We start from the raw sequence: 22,653 nt of genomic DNA on the forward strand, positions 1-22,653 counted from the left end.
GGTGCATACTGGGGGCTGGTATAGCCTGCTGCAGGGGAAACACCCATATGGAGGCAGGCCGTGGGGACAATACCAGTTATATATATTAACATCTTTTGTTCCTTTGATTCCTCTGGGGCATCTTCTAAATTCTCTACCATTCTCCAGAGTTTGAGGATATCCTGCCTACTTTTCAACTTCCTCCCTTTATACTTCACAGCCAGATACGTGAGCATATGACCCAACACATCCTTGTTATTTGACTCTTCAGGCCACGGCTTGTACGTCCCTCCTTTTGTGTCCACGACCAACTCACAATGATATTTGATGATCTTTTCCTGGTACTGCTGTAGTGCGGAACACATATACTCCAGCAGGGCACTCATTGCTCTTCCCATTTCTCTCCTTACCAAAAAATACTTATTTCTCAGATAGCCGATCCAGCGGCACTGTTCTTCCCCACCCTCCCAATGCTGCACACACTCCCCACATCCTTCCCAGTGTCCCCTCAACCCAAACCACACACCCCTTATCCCATCCCACTCACACACACGCACTCACCAACACATCCCCATATTCATATAACTGGGCAACTATCGCCCCACACCACAACAATTCTTTATACACATTAAACCACATTTAATAGCCAAAACATCCTCACAATAAAAATATGCTTATTTACACAATAGTTTAGACCCTTCCTCTGTCTTCTTGCCTCGAGACGAGGGAATTTCCCATCCTCAAGCCTCCTTGTGCCAGACGGCGGGATCCCTGGCCCTCTATATAATGGACCACTGCTCTACATGCAACACTCCCTTCTGTAAGGCATAGTATCAAACAGTGAAGACAGACACAAGTGATCACAGTTCACGGGTGTTTGTTGAACTTCAGTGGGTTGGTAAATGCCTATCTAAAGTTAAATCTAAGGATGGGAGCAAGCTACGATCACCAAATAATAATAACGCAGTCCTAGTGGAGTCTGTCAAAATAAAAGGGCCTATACTAATAAACCTATTGCCAATCCTTCTAAATACAAATTGGTGTGGGATAACAATGTATGCAAAAGAAAAGTGTTCAAGTAATGATATGTCAGGATAGTTGAGCAGTTATCTTTTCTTCCCCACGTTTTCAGCACAGGGCAAGGTGGCACGTGCGGGCTTCTCACACACTCTAGCTTCTTAGCCATGATGTAACAGTTCAACACATAGGCATCAGCAAACAAAACACAAAAGTTCATTTCCTTTGCCAGGGTTTCACTTTCACACGTTCAAGACTGGTCTCCCTCCTTTGGGCTCGGACCATGGATCCCCCTCGTTCGGGCTCAGATCCCCTTTTGATACCAGAATCAAAGTCTTTCGAATGTGCGGTGGGTTTTGCTTAAACCGTTGCAGGATTACTTCACACAATTTACACTTTTCATCGATCTTCTGCTTTTGTTTCCTTTCTTCAAGATACCGTACAGAGACCTTCGATTGAATACATTCACAGTGCCAGACCATTCTGTCAACGATATTGTATCTAATGTTCAAATATTCACCAGCAATTTAGCTTCACTCGGGTCTTTCAACACACACGTTTAACAATATTCCTTCCAGCGCTCAATTTATAATGTTGCCGCTTGTAACCTTGACTTCAACACAGACCGGTCTCGCCAACTCATCGGTTGTGGTGTTCTCTGTCGCTTCTTTGTTCTTGGAGCCAAGGTCGATACCACACCGCCTGCTGCTCCTCCGCGTCTTGGTCAGTTACAAAGCAGGACCCTCGATATCTCTAACACACAATGCAGGATTCTTTATCCTTGTTTCCTGGTCTTAGGTTTTCTGCCTTAAAGGTTTCTTGAAAGTAACGGCTTCCTGTATACAAGGTCAAGGGTGTTGACCCTCTCACAAACCTCTTGTGCCTGGCCATCTTTCTCCTCTCGTTCCACTGCCAACTCGAAACTGCTGTTCCTTCGTGTGTTTTGCCTGGATCAGAGTGTGCTCTCGTACTCTGCCTTTTATCCGTGTGGGTAAGGGTAGTGGAAGTCAGGCGTGGGTGATTGTTGATAATTGCCTGACCATGATTTTGGGACATGTCATGCACACGACTCGGGTGTGAGTCTGTTTTCTCCCAGAGCGGGCTGTCTGTGTAAAAGTGTTGATGCAGGAAAAGGGAAGGGAAGGGTGAGTTTCTAAATATCCCATCGGGTATTATGGGTTAAAGGTGTTACAGGGAAGGGAGGATACCGCGTGAGAAACCATCCGGTGTCACACACCCGCTCCCCGAGGAACCCTAACTCAGGTGATCCTCCCACACTGTTCCACCCCCAGGAACTGGATCCAAAAGCGATGGCCGTGTCCTGGCCCTGCATGACAAGTCCCTGGGGATTAGCGGGTGAGACACCTTCTGGTTTCTCACACTTCCCTCTTACATGAGGGGATCCCTTGTTCCTCTTCTCTTTTATCACTCTTATACTATTGAGGATGTCCTCTTTCCCCCCGTCGGAGAAGATCTCTCTGGCCACTATTATAAAACCAATATATCCCCACTTGGTCTTCTCTCTCCAAACACTCAACTTCATGCTTCTTTTCTCCTGCTTCTTTCCCCCTGCTGTTTTCCACTGGAACGGTGCACTTAAGTCTATGCCTTCTCCCGAGCACCTCCGATGTGGGGTCCCCATCAATTCACCTGCACAGCTAGGTGCAGCGCTCTTCTCCAAGGAACAGGCAGGACTTCTGGCACCTGCAAACCTCCTCAAGTTGTGTACGTGGGACTGGTCACTGCAGACAGCTGCTGTGACCCAGGATGTGTGGCAGAGGATACCCGGCCTCCTAGAGAGTCTGGGATCATGTCGGTGTCACCAATTTTGAAAGGTGAATGACCCAAAACCTGAACGATAAAAACAATCCCAAATAGGCCAAATAATCAATGCAGAATTTGCAAGGAAACCACGTTTTATTACATGCAAAACTTATCAGATGGTCCTATAGAAATTAACTAACACGGAGCCTGACCCACCTAAAGGAGTTGCATCTTTTATAGCGGAAAACCACAAATTAATAAAACTATGCATAATAAAGATTACAACATAATCCCACACTCCCCATTGGCTAACACCTATATACAATTCTTATTATCCCCTGTAGCCCATTACCCTATTGGTCACACATTATCTAAAACACATTCCCCCAAACACGTAACCTGCTACATCGTCATTGTGAAACTTAGGAGTTGATTGACTACCAGGTACGTTGTCACCCTAATACATTTCTTTAACAAGTACATATTCTAACTATTACGTAATGTGCACCTCCACCCCATTGGAGCCTGGCCAAAGTGTGAATAGCGACGCCAACTCTGCTTTGATAATACAATGGTCCTCCTCATTATATCAGACACATGCACAAACAGCTCCTGCCCTTGTAGATGAATGTATTGGCATCACCTCTGCTCCTCCCATCCCAAATCATGGTACAGCCCTAGCACCTCTCCTCCCTTATCTCCCTGGGAACCCAGATGCCCATGAATGATGTGATCAGGGCACCACTCTCATGTTTGAATTTGCCTTATTTATTGATCCCTAGTGTGTGGCACCTGCAGTTCAAATAGGATGACTGTTTTTTGGGCATGGGCAGTAGTGCTCTAAATCTTCAGCAGGCCTCTTGGCATCACAGAAAGACATGCCATGCTCACATGAATTCAACCTTCAAAAGGTGCATCCTTACCCTTCCTCCCTGGAACCAACATTCCTTTCCCAGCTCCTCCGAGCTCTGCAGCTGGACTCAATTAACTGTTATCAGCACAGTGCGACCTTGATAGCATAACTTCGCTCTGGGGGACTTGTCTCAGGATCAACTGGACAGAGCCACCGTTCCACGTTAGGCCTGTTTCTCATACTTTCGCAAAATGTATCCGTTAACGTGCCCTAAAATCCAACATGACGGAACTCATGCTGCCTTAATCCCGGACCTTGCCTTTACCGCAACATTTCTCTGACTCCATCTCACACACTTAGCTATGTCAGCTACCTATTCGCACATCGCTTAAAACATTACACTGTATACTCCCGCTAAATGCAAAATACATCATCCTATCGTTAACCTCTGCATCCGTAACGTGAATACATTGGTGCTTTTTCTGTGTAGTTATATAATGTTTCTAAAATGCTTCAAAGCTTACTGCAAATTGATACATTTGCATTCTGCTGCGCCCTCTACGCCACCTGCTAAAGTGTTTATGCCCACGCATGGGGGAATAAACAGATCCAGCAAGCTTCCTCACTGGAGAGGAACCTGTTAGACAGAGAAATCATGTCGAAGCTGTTGTCAACCCTCTACAAAGTATTAGCCTGACAACTAGAAGACTTAAAACATATGTGGGAGAATGGCTTGAGCAAGATGGACAATCATGCCCTACAATACCCTGGAGAAGTTGCCATATCAGCGAAAATGAAAATTATACAATGTAAACATTTACACACAATATATGACTCTAAAGAAAAGCTTTAAGAAATGTGCAGGGGAGTGATGACACATGCCCCCAGTGTGTCCGGGGACATTCTTCCGCATGGTCGGGGGTTGCCCTAAAGTCCAGAGGTTCTGGTAGAAAGTATAAAAGGAAATGGTGTGAGTAATGGAGAGTTCGGTAGAATTGGAACCTCGAAGTGTATTATTGGGGATAGGGTTGCACCCTATGATGCCCCTTAATACAGCTTTCATATTAGCAAAACGGGCTATAGCCAAACAATGAATGATTCCACAACCCCCACACCTACCCAGGTGGCGTTCCGGAATGGACCACATCACTGCACTTGGAGGTTGAAGGTAGTTACATGAAATCACAAGCAAACCCTCAATAAAAGGGGATTAACCCTTTAACTATTTGACAACAAACTTGTGATTTCAAACTGTTTTTTGTGTGTGGGGAAGACTCTTCATACAGCGGTCATGTCTCAGAACATTGTTGAACAAAACATCAGTTCAACGGGTAGAAAAATACATATTTTAATCTTCATTTCACAATTAATAAAGCAACACAATGGCAAGAATCCAAAAAGTGCAAAAAATCTAATCTGCATCTCATCTCAGTAAGCATACAGGATTCTGAGCAATATTGCACAAAACATCTTCAATTAAGAGCAAGATCCTTCCATAGCTTAATCTTTAAAGTGGCTCGTGCTGTGCAAATTCACACTGGACATACCATATTCTCCACTCATCCACTTCTGACACATTCATACCATTCCCATTCTCAATTATTCGTGTTCATTCACAAAACATCATACATAAAATCAAAGCGTTAAAAGCCCAACATGTTTCTTTCCTAATCATATCTGGGTTTCATTCCACGGAAATTCATCAGGGGCAAAAGCAATTGTAGTGTTTGTACTGAGAGCAGATTTAGCACCGCATCCAATAGCTTAACCATCTGACAGCATCTAATGTTATATCAAGGTTATGGCATTCAAGTCTTCAGATCCTGAAGAAATGTAGCAGAAGCTACACTGGGTGTCTTCCCCGACAATAAAAACAGCAAACAAGTGGAAAATGAATGTCCATTTAAGACTGTACTTCAGTCAGACTATCTTATGCAATAGATCCAGAATAATAGTCATGCTTATCAATAGCATTGAGCAGTTCCAAATTCCATCGACATATCACACTCATCATGTCAAAGATTACAAAAAAGATTGGATCTTTCCCACCTCTCATCCAATCGTAGTTGCTTGGGAATCTCTTGCGCAAACCAGCTCTCTGACTGGTGTCAATGGGTATATCAAGAACCAGGACTGGGGGTCTGGGGCCCCCCAATCGCTAGCTCCAGTTAGACTCTCTGTTGTTCAAGTCTTAGTAAATTGCCATGGGCATTAGGTTTATCGGGTAGCAGAAGTAACCTGTTTCAACTGTCTCCTATTAAATTAATCTGTTCAGCCGTTCAGGGCCTAGTGATACCAAATAGCATTACAATTCACCCACAGATGTTAGTCGCTCACCTTATAATTTGGGAATCCTGCCTGTCTAAGCAGTTCAGTTATCAACCGTAGAGTCAGTCTCTGAATTGCAGCATGGGGGTTTATTTCTTCCAAAGGGTGATCAATGTTGAGATAAAGCATTCATCACTGAATATCTAATGGTAGGAGAAAACAGAAAGCACAACCCGGCATCAGTCAGATCTCATCCCTCTCCTCTTTACAATAAATTAACAAGGCATGGGTCACAGAGGATCCATTTACCTAGTTGGTTTCTATTTGGAACCTGGCCCGAAGGGGTCTGATAGATAGGTGTTGTGGTTCGCAATCGTCATATCATCCCTTCTGGAATGGACACCATCAAGAGATGGCATCAACTGGTGTATAGGAGCATGGGTTGCCTTCATCAATATGAGAAAATGTGTTGCATTTAGGCATAATGGGAGTGTGATATGGATGTGCGTGTAACAGATGGCCATGACATGATGTAAGGCCTGGAGCGACAAGTAACACAGGGAGAGAAAAGTATTTCATGTTAACCGAGGGGGGGGAAACATGATGTGGGTGCCGTTGAATTGTCATATACTGTGGTACACTGTCCTTGTATAAGCTGGTTAATATGTTACGAAAACCCCCAAAACTATGTAAAAAGGTGCATTATATCTGGTACATCCGTCTAGATGCCACCCAGGCATTTTGGCAACCCTCTCGAAGTTGAAAGAAAAAGGCAGCTGGGTCTTCTCCAAGCCCAGCTTCAGTAAGATAGTCTGGGGGTGCAGAGGGTATCTTTGGCTGCTTTCCTCTTTTTCGCTATTACCCCGTGTAAAGCAGGTCGTGTGGAGCTGGTCTTCCCACAAGCCAATGGCTGGGAAAAGTATTTCTTCTTCCTCGCTAGTAGTAGTCTAGTAGTCTCTTCACTGTCTAAAGCTGCTGCCTCCAGGAGGGTTTGGCAGCTGGCTTCTGGTAGGTTATGGCCATGTTCCTGGGTTGGTCTTTTTTTGGGGCTCTCTTGTTTTATCTTGTAACCTTCGGTTGGATCTCTCAGTCAGAATGAATTTCCCCCAAAATTGGGCGATCTGACCTGGTAGGTTCTCCGTCCGGGTTGTTGTTGGAACTTTTTCCTGACGCTGGCTCGAAACTTAAATAAGAGAATTGTATTTCTATTTCCTGGATTTTGGTATTCCAACATTTATAATCGTCCAGAACCCTGCAGCAGGTGGTTTCTGGTGACTTATATGTGTTCTCTTGGCATAGGCCAGCCTCAGTATTGGCTCTAACTGATCCAACTACTGACAACACTTGTCACAAATGACACACGATTTACTCTGAGTCTGAAAGACAGTTAAGGGGCTTTTTATTGCTGATGGCTGGTGTGACCACATGACACAAGGGGACATTACCCATTTTCTGTTCTTCCAGGCATGGGCCAAACTGAGGAAACAGCTTCTTGAACCTATCATCGGAACAGTTTTAATGAATTGGGCATGCATAGCCTGGTTTCATCCCTTCGATATAAGCACGCACTGTCTACTTATATATTGAACGTGGTCTGAAAATCACAAAAGGCTTTTAAACTAAGATTTTTAAATTATTTGTATTTTATACTTTTATCTTTTGGAGGGTAAAATGACTTGTGGTTTATACTTCTATGTGTGACTTGACAAGAATAATGCTGCATTGACATTTGTGTCTTTTTATTTTACTGTTGCTATATATCAACATGTTTCAATTCTGTAATTTGATGAGGAAAGTTTAACTTCAAAATTAAGTTACTCAACTGATATAATTCTGTCCTATGGGTTTGCAGGCGAGTAGTCCGCACACTGAGATATTAAGTACAATTATTTCCATTATTACTGCAGTGTGGAAAATGACTCAACAATTTGTGCATTCCTGGACAATATGGAAGCTGGCACGGCAATACGTCGTTGACTGCAGGGTGCCGAGTACGAGGGTCCTATTTTCGCTGAATGGAACTTTTTTTTACTTCGCCCCCCGACCACTCCGAACTGACTGTTTTGGGTGGAGGTGCCGGCCTGTCTATAAGACCTATCATAATTTGCTCAGAATAAGTAGACACATTGGATTTAGAATGTTCAATTAAGACCCTCCTTTTAAATAAAGATAATGGGGCACTGGCTTATTCCTATAAACCTAATATCAAATGATGCTCTTACTTGCTGTGCTTGCTCGTTTTTTGATCCCAGACCTCGACTGAAAGATTCTCCCCCACTTCTCGTACCCCATTTAAAGTACTGCTTCCTTTCATTTACAGATGCAGGGATGAAAGTAGTCATTACAAAGTTTTTGGGCACTGCCCCTTAAGGCTTGTGAACCTGGGGGATAAGTTACATGTCGTCCATGTAGCTAGAATAATTGGGGTTCCTTGGTAATTATACACATTCATGGAAACAGTGGGCCTCATTACACGTCCGGCGGTAACCCTGCCGTTGCTACCTGTGGGTTGCCACCGGACTCTTAATATTTTACTGGCACCTGACTTCCCGGGGCCACCGGGACATTACAAGTCTGGCGGCCCAGGAAGTCAGGCGCCGGAAAATGTTAGTCCCCATTCCCATAGAACTCTATGGGAGTGGGACTCAGAAGCGCTGGCACTGTTGCTTACGGTGCTGGCGCTTCCGTGAAGAGTCTGCCTACAGTGGCCGCTGTGCCCGGAAGGGTCAGACCTGTTGGGCACAGCAGCTGCGGCAGGCAAACTTGTAGTTTGCCGGTCCAGAAACAAGGGTGCAGGTGAGTTTACTGGCACCCTTGTTTCCGGACTGGCAAACTTGTAATGAGGCCCACTAGTGTCACATTTCAAGAAATGGTACACTACAAAGATATGGGAAGGAGACAGTATGAAAAGGAAGCTACCACACACGAGGCCTCCCTCACGAACTCCCACATGCAAAACAACACTCACAGACGCCAGTTCCTCCTGGTTCTGAACCTATCCTCTCACCCTATCGTCACTAACCTCCCCATGCACTTCTTTTGCAGAGCCACGCAAGCGCCTGGAGACTGCCCCTTGGTGGTAGCAGGGCGAGGTATAAATCAACATAACATAACAAGCTGTTCCTAAAATCCAAATCTCAGTTTTAAGTGAACTTCTCCGTTTGAATTGGAACAGCCAAATAACTGGTCTAAGTCTTTATTAGATTCATGAACATGCTAATTTAACAAAGTTGCTCTAATTCACTCTTTGTGGCGACAAGTGGCATTGCCCATCTCATTACCTAAATGAAAAATAAAATAAAGATATTGGGCCTCATTACGAGTTCAGTGGTGTGATCAAAAAAGGTGGTAATGCAGTGGTTACCACTGCATTGCCACTGCATTACCGCATCGTCGATCTACAGGTTTGGAGGTAAGGTGGAGGAATAACCTCCAGCAGAATGCCTGAGGTAACTCCTTGACGTACCTCCAGAAATTGGCAAAGTTACTGCCTGTGGTAATTCCGTCGAAATCCCCATGGAGTCCTATGGACTCCATAAATGGGGACTAAAACCACTGTACCACAACTTGTAATCCACCAGTAATTCCACCGGACCAAGTAAGTAGTGGTAGCAGTAAATCCATTTGGTGGTTTTCCACCGGAATTACTGCCAAACTTGTAATGAGGCCCATTCCCTTTGTCATTTAAAATAGGATTTGGCACGGTTGCCCACCATTTGATAGAGAATAAACTGAATGTATAGCATTGAGTGACAGCATCTAAAGTGCAGATGATATTTCACATTGTGTAAAATGCTCTGGGCCTTCTTAATACCAGGGCTGAAAAGGAATAGCCAATTGAAGGATTTGGTTCCCTTCTCTTAAGCATTTAATTCACATGTCCTTCCTTTTCCAGATGCTTGCGCAGAAGTCTGGTAATATCATAAACATGTCTTCGGTGGCTTCCTCTATCAAAGGTTAGTACCTGGCTCCTCATAGCCTCTCATCTGTTCCTTTGCCCCAATTAAATTACTTTAAAATGTATTTGTAATGCATATTTTAACAAATGGCAATTGAAATAGGATGCACCTACAACAGGGAGGTGAAAGGTGGAAGAAACGTAGTCTGGTGGGATTTCCTACTGTGCCCTCTCCGGCTGCATTGCGGGCTTCCTGAAATGGCTGAGAAATGTCTATTTGTCGCACAGTGCATGAATCACTCCAGCAATCGGAGGAGTCCAAATGGAAATGGGACCACTTTTTCACTGCTTTGTAAGATTATATTAAGACACTAGACTCATCATTGTTTTTGCTGAATCCAATCAGGTTACAGAAACCTCTGTCTAAATCACTAGAAACTTCTCTTGAGGAGAGTGGGGGATCAGTGCAGAGATGATGCAAAATAAATGTTGGTAAACAATAATTAAATGCCCAGACTATTCATTTCAAATACAAAAAATGTATTCATTGTTTGTGGGTGGAAGAAGACTCCAGGATTTGAAAACTGGAACCACATCTGTAAACTCAGCATGCAGTTAGTGTGGCAGAAGTGTTTACAGTGTGGGAGGTATTGGATCGTTTCATGTGGAGGAGGCTGGTACGTTTTCCCCCCAAGAAGAACACAGTACCTTTAAGGACTGGGAAGGTGGAGTCCCATCAAAGTTAAAATCTCCCACTCCCACAAAGCGGGTGCGAAGTGTGGCAGAAGTGGTTACAGTGTTGTGAGGGTGCGCTGTTTCAGAGCGGGTGAGTCTAAGATTTGTGGTTTCCTTTGTGCCGCTGGAGGAAGTATGTCCTGCGCCGCAAACCTCCACCAGGCACTTTTTAAAAAATAAAACCTTTTTGCAGGAATTGGACGTGCTCTTGACTGAACTGTCTGTTGTTCAATCAAATATTAATCCCTCTAATGAAAATGAAAATCCTGTAATAGTCGTGTTTGGTAATAACACAATTGACGCTAATTTATTTGTTAGTTAAAATTCACCTTCTAGCAGTGAGGAAGATGCTTATATTCGGTCCTGCTCCTCTGTGCCCAATATGGATGCTCGTCACCGGCGGGAAGAAAATACCCAACCTTCTGGTCTAGTAAATCAAAAGATTATGCCCCACCTCCTTCAACCTTTCCCCCTCCACCTCCTCCTCGGCCTATGGTGGTGCGAAAGAATCAGATTGGAACACCTATGCCCCTTCCACAGACAGAAGTTAAAGACTTTTTTTCTGTGGTGCTGACAAGTACGAAAGTACATGCTCTGCTGTTGGGCCTGTAAGACAATCAACCTTCAACCTCTAATCTAAAAACAGTTTATTTTATCAATGAATAGAGTATGTTGGCAGAAGTTTCTTTATTGGGTGGCCACCAATCATTTATAGCTGTAGGTGCTTCTAGTAATGACATTGTGCCGCCCCAAATGATCGTTCTGATCTATCGGCTATCAATGCGCTGGAGGATTTAAGCTCCCTGCTGACATTACATTCAGATCCATCAATCTTTTCATCTGCTCAGGCCAGTGACTCCTCTCCTAAACAAATTCCAAACTCCTCCTTTAGAAATACGCTGAGGGCACTGGAAAGCCAAATTAAGCTAACTGTTCCGGAAGTTTCAACCTTGAACAGGGTTCTTATCCCACTAGTCGAACTGTATGGAAACATAAAACTTGGGTTGTGTACCCATATGCTGCAACTCAGCTAAATAAAGATTAATTTGGATGATTTAAAATCATCTAGTTTGGCAAAAGTTGGCCCTGTCGTATCAATGTCTGTGGTGTCTGCTGGCTTGGCTTGAAAGCAAACGGTCCATGGGGATGAGGTAGCCTGAACTTCTCAAGGGGAGATTGATACTATTGATCCTGCAGTAGCAATCACGGAACTGCCTGGCACTTGTAGTCAGACTAATGCATTAACTCACCAATGAACACATTCTGTGAGATAACTATGCTCCACGGATGGTGGTGTTTCTTCAGCGCACCCGCTTTCCTTGGCTGCACCATGCCCTTCAGGGGCGAGCCAGCGGACAGGGCCTAACAGCCCATTAACATTGTTGGAATGGCATGTGCCCCAGGAAAGTGGTCCTGTCTTGTGGACTGGGCCCCAGGAAGGCTTGGGGGGAAATATATGCTGGTGCGCACTTGGCTTCTGTGGGAAATGCAATGGCTGGGCAGTGGAGAGTTGGTGATAAGCTTGCCCAGTATGCCAAACCTCGAGGGGCCACCGGTTTGTCACTGAAACCATTGGTGTTCAGGAGCTCGATGGCAGGCGGTGTCCAAAACTCTTGCAGTCTGTTACCGCCAGCTGCGAAGCCCCAAGATATTGATAATGCAGCTACACATTCAAAAAGGGGGGCATTATCACAGCCAATCCCTTCTTGTTCTAAGAACTTGGCTAATGGAAATCTCTTTTCAATTGGGCAGTCGAAGCAGCAGCGAGTTTCTCTCCCTGATCAACAGCCCCCCCTTATCTTTTTGTGTTGGTGCTGCTGCTTGAGCCAGATATTACAATATCTTTAAACAAACATACTGTATTAGAGCTTTTTCTTCATATTCCTTGCCTTTACTTGATTGGTTCTAAAGATATAGAGCGAGTCTTCTTCTTTAGTGAGAATCAGACTTATATTGTTCAGTTAACAATTCCCTCAAAAATTGAGTCATTAATATCAGTGGAGTATGACTTGATACTGTGCCCTACGGGGGTTGTTAGAAGTCACATATTTTCTAATACTCAGGTTAAAAAGGGGGCGAAGGGCTGAATCGCTGAGGATCACTTGTCGGCCGTATCTAAGATTGCATGGTCCAGTTTGCTCAGACCCCTGTACAAAAATCTAGGGAATATTTGTGTGATTAGCGGTAGCCTCTCCTCCCACTTTAGAAAATTGGGGGATAGAGGCACGGACCTCTAGCCTGGTTCAAGATGGTTGCTTGAATACTGTGATCTGGAATACAAGGGGCCACAATAGTTTTATGTGTAATTCTGTGGCAAATAGGATGGTCGTGGACAGTTCTATTACTCTCTTTCAAGAAACATGGTTATCAAATGATGTCCCTCTTGATGGGTTTACCTCAGTGCAACAACTAGCAACACTGGGTAGTGTGAAGGCATCATGAACCAAGACACAGACAACAGATTCAAAGTTCAAACAGAAATAATGTTTTAACTCAAATGTCAGGATGGTAGAAATCCTAACTTTCCCTATGCTAATGTTGGAATTCCCTAGATGAACAAAACTAAGGAAAGTCTGAGTTCAACTTAAAATTCTGCCAGTGTCTAAAACCTATGCTTGCCCTCACAACTAAAGCTAAACAATGTGTAGGGATGTCAATAATCAAAGAAATGGTAATCAACACAAAGTTCTGAGCAGGCCCGGCTCCAGGAATTTTCATCTGGATGGGCCAGGGTTGTGACGAGGGGGGGGCCCACATTCCATTGGGTGTGGGTCTAGCAGAACCCTATTCAAAGTGCTGGCGTTGATCCAGATTTTGCAGATCTCCAAAAATAAATTTGCACACCTCTATAAAATAGTACATAGCAAAAGAGAAGCAAGGAAAACCGTGTTGCAACATCAATCTACCTGTCTTCCCTTCCCATCTGCTCTCCCCTTTCTGTTATATCTGATCCTCATTCACCTTTCACCATCCAGACACGTTCCTTCAGCTGCCCTAATCACTGTTCCCATTTACCTACCCTTTCACCTGTTCACACCAGCACCCAGCATGCATTTCCTGGCCTGGCTTAAGAGAATTCACGGCGATGACTCCTCCTCCTCCTCTTCCTCTGAGAGGGCTGAGCAGACGGATGGTGCCTGTGGCTACTCCCAGAGGGCCCCGAAGGGGATGCTTGTGCTCCCTCCATCCTGTTGTGAAAGATAGACCCCCCCACAATACTGAAGCAAGGAATAGGAGATTTTGTTTCCTACAAAATTAAATTTTTTTCTAACTTTTTTTAATTTCATGAACAGAACATACCATGCCCAATCAATACAGGTAGTCTTGTTGATCTTAACAATATTTAGAGCACAACAACATATCCTCCAATAACATTCACATGTATACAATTCTCCCTTCACCCACCCATTCCACAAATGCCCCCTCCTTTCCAACTGAACCCCTACGTTAGTCCCATTCCGAATGTCTCCCATCAATGGTTCATGTCCAATATTAAATTTGAAACACAAAATGTTATATTTTGTTGCATTTTCGCAGCACATTTTAATTGATTTGAGAGTGCAAGGCTGTTCTAGGGTTGTAAGGGCTGCATCTGGAGGCAGACGGTGCTGTTTGAGGGTATTCCAGCCTCCTGGTATCGCTCCTGGTGGAGTATGGCATGAAGGAGCGGGTCTTGCTCCACTGTCATGCCCCTATACATCATTGTCTGGTACATACTGTTTACATCCTGGTTATAAAATGCAATTGTCCGAGATGACTCTTTGTTTGATGTGTTCACTGGTAATGAATGACACAATTTTGTTCAATAAATGTGATCTGGATATTTTCAAAGTTAGATGTGTGTGTGTGTATCCTAATGCCTGTGCTGGCCATCTATTAAATCATGAGTGACGTTTTTTGGAATAGCTTGTAATGCAAACTGAATCCCTTCTAGGGGCACCTACTTTTAACAGGTAAGGCATAGTGAAATTAAAAAAATACGCTGAGGATCACACACTTTGGTTGAGTGGTAAAGCCATAATTTCAGCATAGCCTGAAATATAGATATTTGACCAAACATCTGCAGAGCTCAAGTTGGTACAAATATGTGTTGAAGTTTGGCTTTCAATAACTAAAATAATACTAAATTGTATACAGTTTACTTAAAAAATGCACCAGTCACATGATAAACCAACTTGACAATGTATTCATCATTGTAGAAACATGTTGATGAAAAGATTAAGGTGGGGCATTTTGTTTTGAAACCTGAACTGCATAGAGCAGAATTCTCCTGTTTGCGCTTTTTTGCAAAAGGGGCCATTCATTAATTTTAATTGTTTCCACCAAGTACTGGAAAAGTAAAGATTAAAACAGGTGAAAATCGCATTTTGATCTTTACTTTACCACTACGTGTCTGGAAAAGTTTAAATCACCTCCACAATTAATGATTGTGGGAGTCATCCGCAATGGATTCCTTTTGACTCTGTCTGCTTTTACCACGTGTAAAAGTCGGCAGATCTCATAGGAATCCATTGGATTTCAGCCAACTTAAAAATACATGCTGCTGGAATGCCAATAGGATTTGGCAGCGGGGCCTTGTTAAGTCTGATCTGCTCTCCAACTTCGCTTGGCAAATCATACAAAATCCTGTAGCTCATACAAAGTGGAGCTAAATGCATTTAGCGCCACTTCTTCCACTCTGCTTGACCTGGAAAAGAATCCCTTATGACTGTAGCTTTATTTTCCCCATCCTGAATGGAAGCCTACAAGCTCCAGCATAGCAATGAATGAGAATTTACAAAAAATATCTTACAGACACAAAGTGAAATGAAATGCATGTCAAGTTATTGTTTCACACAGCTTGTTCTGTATCCCCTTAATTACTAATCACCTAACAATCACACTTAAACAGCTTCTTAAAACCCTATATATTTTTTTAAGTGCCACAGCAATGATCACTGCCTTTTTACCTTTTCTCATTTCGAATTTATTTATTTATTAAATTTATTTCTAAAGCACAAAGAGAGTGGCCCGGGGGCATAAGAGCGCTGACATGACATACAATAAAAAACATAAAGCTCAGCGAAGCCTAAGGAGAAACCTGAGAGAAACTAGTGGAGGTCAAGGATCCATTTACTCAAAAGGCAAGGTTTTCAGGACACGTTTGAACCTGGGAAGACTGGCACACAGCCTCAAATCAGGCAGGATGAAGTGAGGAATTGTGGCTGGGAAGCATCCATTTTGCACCTGTACCAGTTTGGCCTTTGGGGTGAAAAGCAACCCTGTGTTATTGGATCTTAGATTACGGCTGTTAGATAGCCACTTCAACTGTGCTGCCATATAAAAAGGGCTTATTCCATACATGCAAGCCCCTGAAATGCAAAGGGTACGAAACTTGATTCTCTTTGTAATAGATAGTCAATGTAATGCTCGGTTTGCTGTTGAGACATGATCTGTTTTGCGCATCCCCATAACGACCCTAACTGCATTGTTCTGGAGAGCTTGCAGACGATTGAGCTCTCCTTTGCCTACCCCAAGTAGACTGCTGCCACAGAAGTCCCGGTGGCTCCCTATGATCGCCCTGGCTAGGGTGGCACAACTGCAGGCCTCAAGGAATTGTCTGAGTTGTGCCAAAAGTATAATGTAATATAATGTTGAGTTTGACACTAGGATGCTGATATGGGACCTCAATCGTGACTCCCAAGGTTTTTATTGTTTTTTCAAAGTGGGGAGCAGACAGTCTGTGATTTGAAAGAATGAATAGGACTGATCAAGCTGGCGCCACTTGGCGCTGGTGCCCAGGATAGTAATCTCAGTTTTTAAGTTATTCAGGGCTAGGCCATTATACAGCATCCAGAGCTCGATTTGGTTGTATGTGGCATTAATGACCTCAGTGTCTTTGGAGTGGTCACCTGATAAAGTGAAAAGACACTGAGTATCAACAGCATATTTGGCATAGCACATCCTATTGTAAATAATCTGCCTCTGAGACTTGTTAAAAGATACAACCTCAATGGTATGGCCTGTTCAGCCCTGATGTTTGCATGTGAGGAGTGATGGTAGAGCAGGGTAGGGGCATTGGCACGTGTCCCTTGTCTAAATGTTAAATCCACCTCTGATTGTACTCTTTAGTAAATATTGAAATACTGATTTTTATTTATAAAAGATGTACACCTTATATACTTTGCCCTGGAACATTATAGAAAACGCTCCTCTTTTTTGTTTATTTTGTGGGTTCATGTTTAATTTCTGGCACTGCCTAAACACCCAGCACCCAGGATTTACATCATACTTTTCAAACTCTGTAAAGTTACTCAACAGATTAAGGTTATGAAGTCAGTACTTATCAGTTTGAATCATGAAACATTCTGTCAGAGTAGACTAGGCTTCCAAACAAAGATACATTCTATTTAGGTCGGAGCCCCACTGGTAAGTATGCATGAGAAGATCTAAAACTTGTCAAAACTTGCCAACATAATTTTCAGGTAGGGCCTTGTTGGACCAGCTCAGTGCAGCTTGATTCCCAAGGCGTAGCCAGCAAGACACCCACATCTGGGCATATACACATTAACTTAGGGAGACAAACAGAAGCCAACATGCATCGGCATAGCCAATGGCTTGGGCTTTTTATTAGGCATGGATAGGCATTTGCCAGACACTTCCATAAGGGCACCACATAAGGGTACCACCTGGTCATAAGATGGCAACAGCTGGAAAATGGTGGCAGTAACTGGGCATATGATGGTATTGCCTGGCAAATGTCTAATACCTATAAGCAAGCCAAAACGGATGGAATGTGATTGCTTGTTTAAGACATGACTTCAGTGCAATCACAGAGGCATTGACAAATATATTGCTTATAAAATCAACTGGCTGAAGACACACATTAAGAGAATTTTATTACACCAGGAGCTTATTTACACAGGTAATTAAGTAATTAAACACTCAAAAGAATGCTTAGATATAACACTGACAGGCCCTATACAGCAACATGTTAGGTGTTACTTTGTTATAGAGCTTGCTTATAGTGTTCTAGAAACGTTAGGTTTTTCTGGTGAGGTATTGACACAGCCATGGCTAGTCATTAGGTGGGTAAATGAACAGACACACCCATAGGATGTGTGTTTCTTCTCACATTTTATCGCCATCCTAGCTGTGTTTCACTGCATGCATTCTGGTTGTACCTAATGGGTAAAAAGTCTATGAATTAATTAAAACCACTGTCATTGCTCTGGCCAGCCTTGCATACTATTGTTTGCATATCAGCCTTGGCCCTGTCACTAATATCAGAAGCCCGTCCCAAACTTCTAGACCACAGGGCCTAAAAATCCATGTGGTTACTTGTGTTCCAGTGAAGATGGAAATTGAGAATGACCTGCACCTTTTGCACCAAAAGTCATTTGCTAATGGCTTGTCCCCTTCTCTAATGGTACAGACATACTGCAAAATTATGTCATGGAATGTTGCGCAGAGCAACGGTAGTGGTAATGTTTAATTCAAAGCCCTGCATGTATCACTTTTTTTTTTTTTTATTTGAACTTTACTCGGTAAAAACCAAGTTTTGTCAAAAATCGACAGTAATATGTGGTGCAAATGTCCTTTGATAGCAATGGAAATGCGGTGTTGCTGCTATGCATCCCCCACCTAGCAAGGACACATTGAGCAGGGCTCCTCCACTGGTCACAAGCCTGCTACTGTGACAGACCATCTTTGAGGACTTGCTGTCTAATTTGGTCGAACACCAGGTCGATGAGTTTAGCTAAGGCTTGCGACCACTTGTTGTTTTCACCGGAGATCAGTCTGTTCCACAGATCGTCTGTTTGGAATATCCATAGATTGTCGTCAAGCGCAGGGAGGTACAGATTTCTAGATTCCTTCGTGTTCACGCATTCCATCACCAAATGTTTCAGTGTTTCCGTGGAATCGTTCTTTTTACATAGTCTGCAATGTTTATCCCCTCCGCCTCCTCTAATGGCTATGATCTCTCTGGTGGGCAGCAGGTTGAGCCTTGCTCTCATAATCACCATTCTCAGTCCTTTTTCGGGGAACTTGGCGCAGTACTGTAATGGTTTTTTTGCCTTGTTGAAAGTAGGCGGAAGGTGGTTTAGCAGTTTATTCCCGGTAGCATTTTCAATGGTCGTGATCCAATCCAGGTCTTCTATTTTCTTTTTAATTCTGTCAGGGTTTTCTTTTAGCTCTTTATCTGAGCATTCAATTTTTGCCAGATCGTCCCTTCTCCTTTTGGCCCAGTTTTTCAAGGCCGTGCACTTCCCAGTTTCGATTTCCTCACGTATGGATGCCACAATGGGTAGCGCATCGGCCATGATGATGTTTCTATATAGGCGCATCGCACTTTGGTCAACCATGGAAGCCAAGGAAAGCAGCCCTAGTTCTCTCCTGATCGCCGGCATGGAGGTGGATTTTGGGAGCCCTAGTACTGCTTTCCACACATGTCCTTCCAGCTTGGCCCACGTATTCCGTGGGAGGTGTAACGAGGTCTCTGCTCCGTAGATTAACGTCGGCACCACCTTGGCTTTATAGAAAGTTATCGCCGGGAGCAGGGAGAATTTACCATATTTGCGGTCAATCGCTCTTGTTTGGGCTGTGAGACGTTTGACTTTCTCCCATAATTGGCTTTGTAAGCTCTTTTCCGTTTTTGAGCTGTCCAAGTTGATCCCCAGGTATTTGAAAGACTTTACAATTTCAAGTTTGGTTTTTTCAAGGTATATGTTTAACTTGGCTGTTCCTTTGTTGATCACTTTCTCCATTACCATGATTTTGGTCTTTGTCTTATTAATCGCCAAGTGTTTTTTCTCGATATACTTTTCGAGGTTATGTAATTTTCTTTGCAATCCCACTTTGGTCTGGTCAATGAGAATAACGTCGTCTGCGTACATTAGGCGAGGGATCTCCATTTTCCCTATCTTCGGGGGAAAGGCACGAATTTTCGCTTCAGCTTCTTGATAGTCTCCTAAGAAAGCTATGAACAAAGCAGGGGCGAGTGGACATCCCTGTTTGACACCTCGTCTCACCAGAATTTCCCCTGAGAGGTCGCCTTGATGGTTCAGTTTTACTCGCATTTTTGTGTCTATATTTAATGCCATCATGGGTTCCAAGATGTTTGCTGGACACTTCCAGCCTTGAAGCTTTGCCCATAGAGTGGGCCTATCGACCATGTCAAAGGCCTTTGAGAGATCGACAAAAGCCAAGTAGACCTTCGGTGCTCCTTCTTTAATTCTGGCTTTGAGAATATTTAACACCATTAGATTGATGGTAGTTGAACCCTTTTTTTGAAATCCTGATTGGAGTGGGTCCTTAGCCGGACTTTTGTTCTCCCAGTCTCGAAAGTGGTCCAAGAGGCGGGAGGCATATAATTTGCCCAGGATATCCAACAACGCTATTGGCCTATAGCTTGCTGGTTCTTGCCTTGGGCCCTTCTTGTAGATTGGCACGATCACAGCCCTTAGCCAAGATTCTGGGAACATCTTTGTTCTGGCACATTGGGCAAATATTTTACTGATACAATCGGCCCATTCCACAGGAGATGATTTGAGGTCTGCGTTGGTTAACCCATCCGGTCCAGGAGCTCTCGATGTTTTCAGCTTCCGTATTGCGATTTCAATATCTTCAGTATTGGACAGGTCTACCCATGGTATTTCATGGTCAGATGTCGTTTCTTCCATGGTACCTGGGAGTCCCTCAAATTCGGCCATGAAATAATGGACCCACCTTTCTTCAGCTACCGCATTTGCAGTGATAGTCCTTTGGTCCGCATTCTTATCCTTTATAAGGGTCCAAAATTCACTAGCTTTTTTTGCGGATAGTTTAGACATCATCTCCTCTGCGTCTCTTTGGTATTGCATGGCTCTCTGCTGTCTGAGCCAATTTTTGTATTTTTGTTGTTCTAGGCCCCAACTCTTCCAATCTTCTATTGTGTTGGATTTCTTTGCTATTCTTAGCAATCTGCGGACCACTTTTCTTTTAATCACCAGATCCTTGTCATACTGGTGGGCCGTGAAGATTCTTTCATTTTTCTTCCTTGAACCCTTGACTTGGTAGGGCAATAACAGGGGCAAGTAATTCGGTCGTTGATTGGTGTCCCACTTGGGATCGCAGCCCCATTTCAGATCCCAAGCTCGTTTAACTTTTTCAATGTCTTGTTCCTTCAAACGAAGTCTGGTTTGTTGTGGATTGACCTCGGTCGCCCAGTCGTAGATGTTTGGTTGTTTCTTAGACGTCTGCCATGAGCATTTCAATAGGTTGTGATCACTATTGGCAGTTTGTTGAACCATAAAACTTGTCAAATCCCTGATGAGACCATTGGACACAAAAATGTGATCTAAGGTTGCTTTAGAATCATTACGTTCCCACGTTGGAAGATTCGTTTGATTGGGGAACAATGTGGCCACGTTTTGGATGCTTCTCGAGCTCAAGATGTTATTCCAGGCTTTTCCTCTCTTTACGGTAGGGTCGACTAATCCCCGGGAAGCAGTGGAGCAATTGATATTTTCCATGGGTTCAATGCATTTGGCATTGAAATCCCCGCAGATAATCAGTTCAATTTTCTCAAATTCTTCATAAAGCTGGTCAATCAGAGCACTCATGTTGTCACAGAAGACTTTCGTGGATGTGCGCTGAGGATTCCAATAACAATTAACAATAGCCACCATTTTTTGCAGAGTATTTACAGACTTTGGATTTTTTTCCTCCTGTGTGGTTAGAATTACGAGTGTTTCATATGACTGTTTCCACAGCGTTGGTTCCGTTAAGCCTGAGCCTGATTTTATCGCTATGAGCAAACCAGATGATGGTCTACCCATCGGGCCTTTCACTGCCGGAGCGATCACCAAGGAAAACCCATCTAGGGCTGGTTGTTTCATCAGCCAGGTTTCCTGCAGGCATAAGATGTCAAACTGGCTTAGGTCAACGTCTCCTGGTGTCGTGAGATGCATATGGCTTCTCGTATTCCAGGATCCGAGAGTGATAGTATCCTTGCAGGGGTGTTCGCTTATTCTCTCCTTGCAGTTGTCATCGGTGCAAACCGCCCCCGGTCGTTGCTATTTAGCCTGGTTTTTCTTCCAGGTCATCGTTAGCCATTTCTTTTTGATTTTACTACACCCTCCCCTCCAGAATTACATTTTTGTTACAACCAACCTTATCTTTTCACTTATACTCAAGTAGTTAATGCAGCAGAATATATACTTTGAATGTAATTTGTAAGGACCCCAAGTCAGGTGACACACCTTGCGCAGAAATCTGTGTTCAAGCATCTTACCTGTCATTTATATAACTTGATACAGTTAACCATTTAATTAAGCATGATGGAAAAACCATTATATTCTCACAAAAAATAAACACAATTTAAAATACAGAAACCAACATTGTGATTGTAGGTTTGAGAAAATAGTTGTAGGCAGCCTGCTTGAATATGTGTGCTACCTCACTTAGAGGAGGTGTGTGTGGCTCTCCATCTCTCTGTTTATTTGTACTTTCATGGCTGTGGGGCATAAATCATTGTCTAGGGCAATAAAACAAATCCTGCAGTTCAGCCTCTCGGAATGTCTTTGAGGTTGCCGATTGATGTTTCGAGTGCCGTCCATCCCCCCACTCCCTTGGTTACAAGTGGTGTATCACACCACTGACATGGCCTCCTTTCTAGGGGGGGCCAGGGGCTGGATCTGGGGGGGCCTGGCCCCCCTGCCCCCCTGCTGGAGCCGGGCCTGGTTCTGAGCTTCTACCAGCTCCTAGCTTCTTTCTCAGCTCCCCTTCCCCAAGTTTAAGAAAGTTCTATAAATGTTTCATGATTGCATTTCCTAAGTTCAAGGCAATATAGTTCTACACAATTCTCGGGCTGAGAAAGCAGAAGCGAAAAGTAAGGTCTTGAGTTGCTTCCGGCATCTGAGGTGGCCCTGTTCAAGTTGGAGAGAGGCAAGGAGGCTGTTCCGGAGGGAGTCACCAACCGAGGAGAGAGATCTACTCCCCACTCTCTGTCTCGAGAAGCGTCTGACCCTCAGAGAGTTGGAGGTGGATGAGCGCAAGGCCCGAGAAGGAAAGTGCTTAGGAATAGAGGGTTGGATGTAGTGTGGTCCCCGGCCCCAGAAAGCCTTGTGGACAATGCAGGGGGTCTTGAACTTGTTCCTTGCAGCCGCTGGGAGCCAGT

At 43.8% G+C, this 22,653-nt stretch overlaps 1 protein-coding gene across 4 annotated transcripts in view; it reads left to right on the top strand.

Annotated features, from left to right (window-relative positions):
• BDH2 (3-hydroxybutyrate dehydrogenase 2) overlaps positions 1–22,653 on the top strand; it is a 444,818-nt gene that overhangs the window by 271,772 nt on the left and 150,393 nt on the right. For all 4 annotated transcript variants that reach the window (XM_069630973.1, XM_069630976.1, XM_069630975.1 and 1 more), the window contains exon 6: positions 9,777–9,837. In XM_069630973.1, coding sequence (XP_069487074.1) covers positions 9,777–9,837 — 61 coding nt within the window. The remainder of the gene's footprint in view (positions 1–9,776; positions 9,838–22,653) is intronic.

This window comes from Ambystoma mexicanum, chromosome 6q (genome assembly GCF_040938575.1).
Source record: "Ambystoma mexicanum isolate Mex_15411 chromosome 6q, UKY_AmexF1_1, whole genome shotgun sequence".
Taxonomy (NCBI): Eukaryota; Metazoa; Chordata; class Amphibia; order Caudata; family Ambystomatidae; genus Ambystoma; species Ambystoma mexicanum.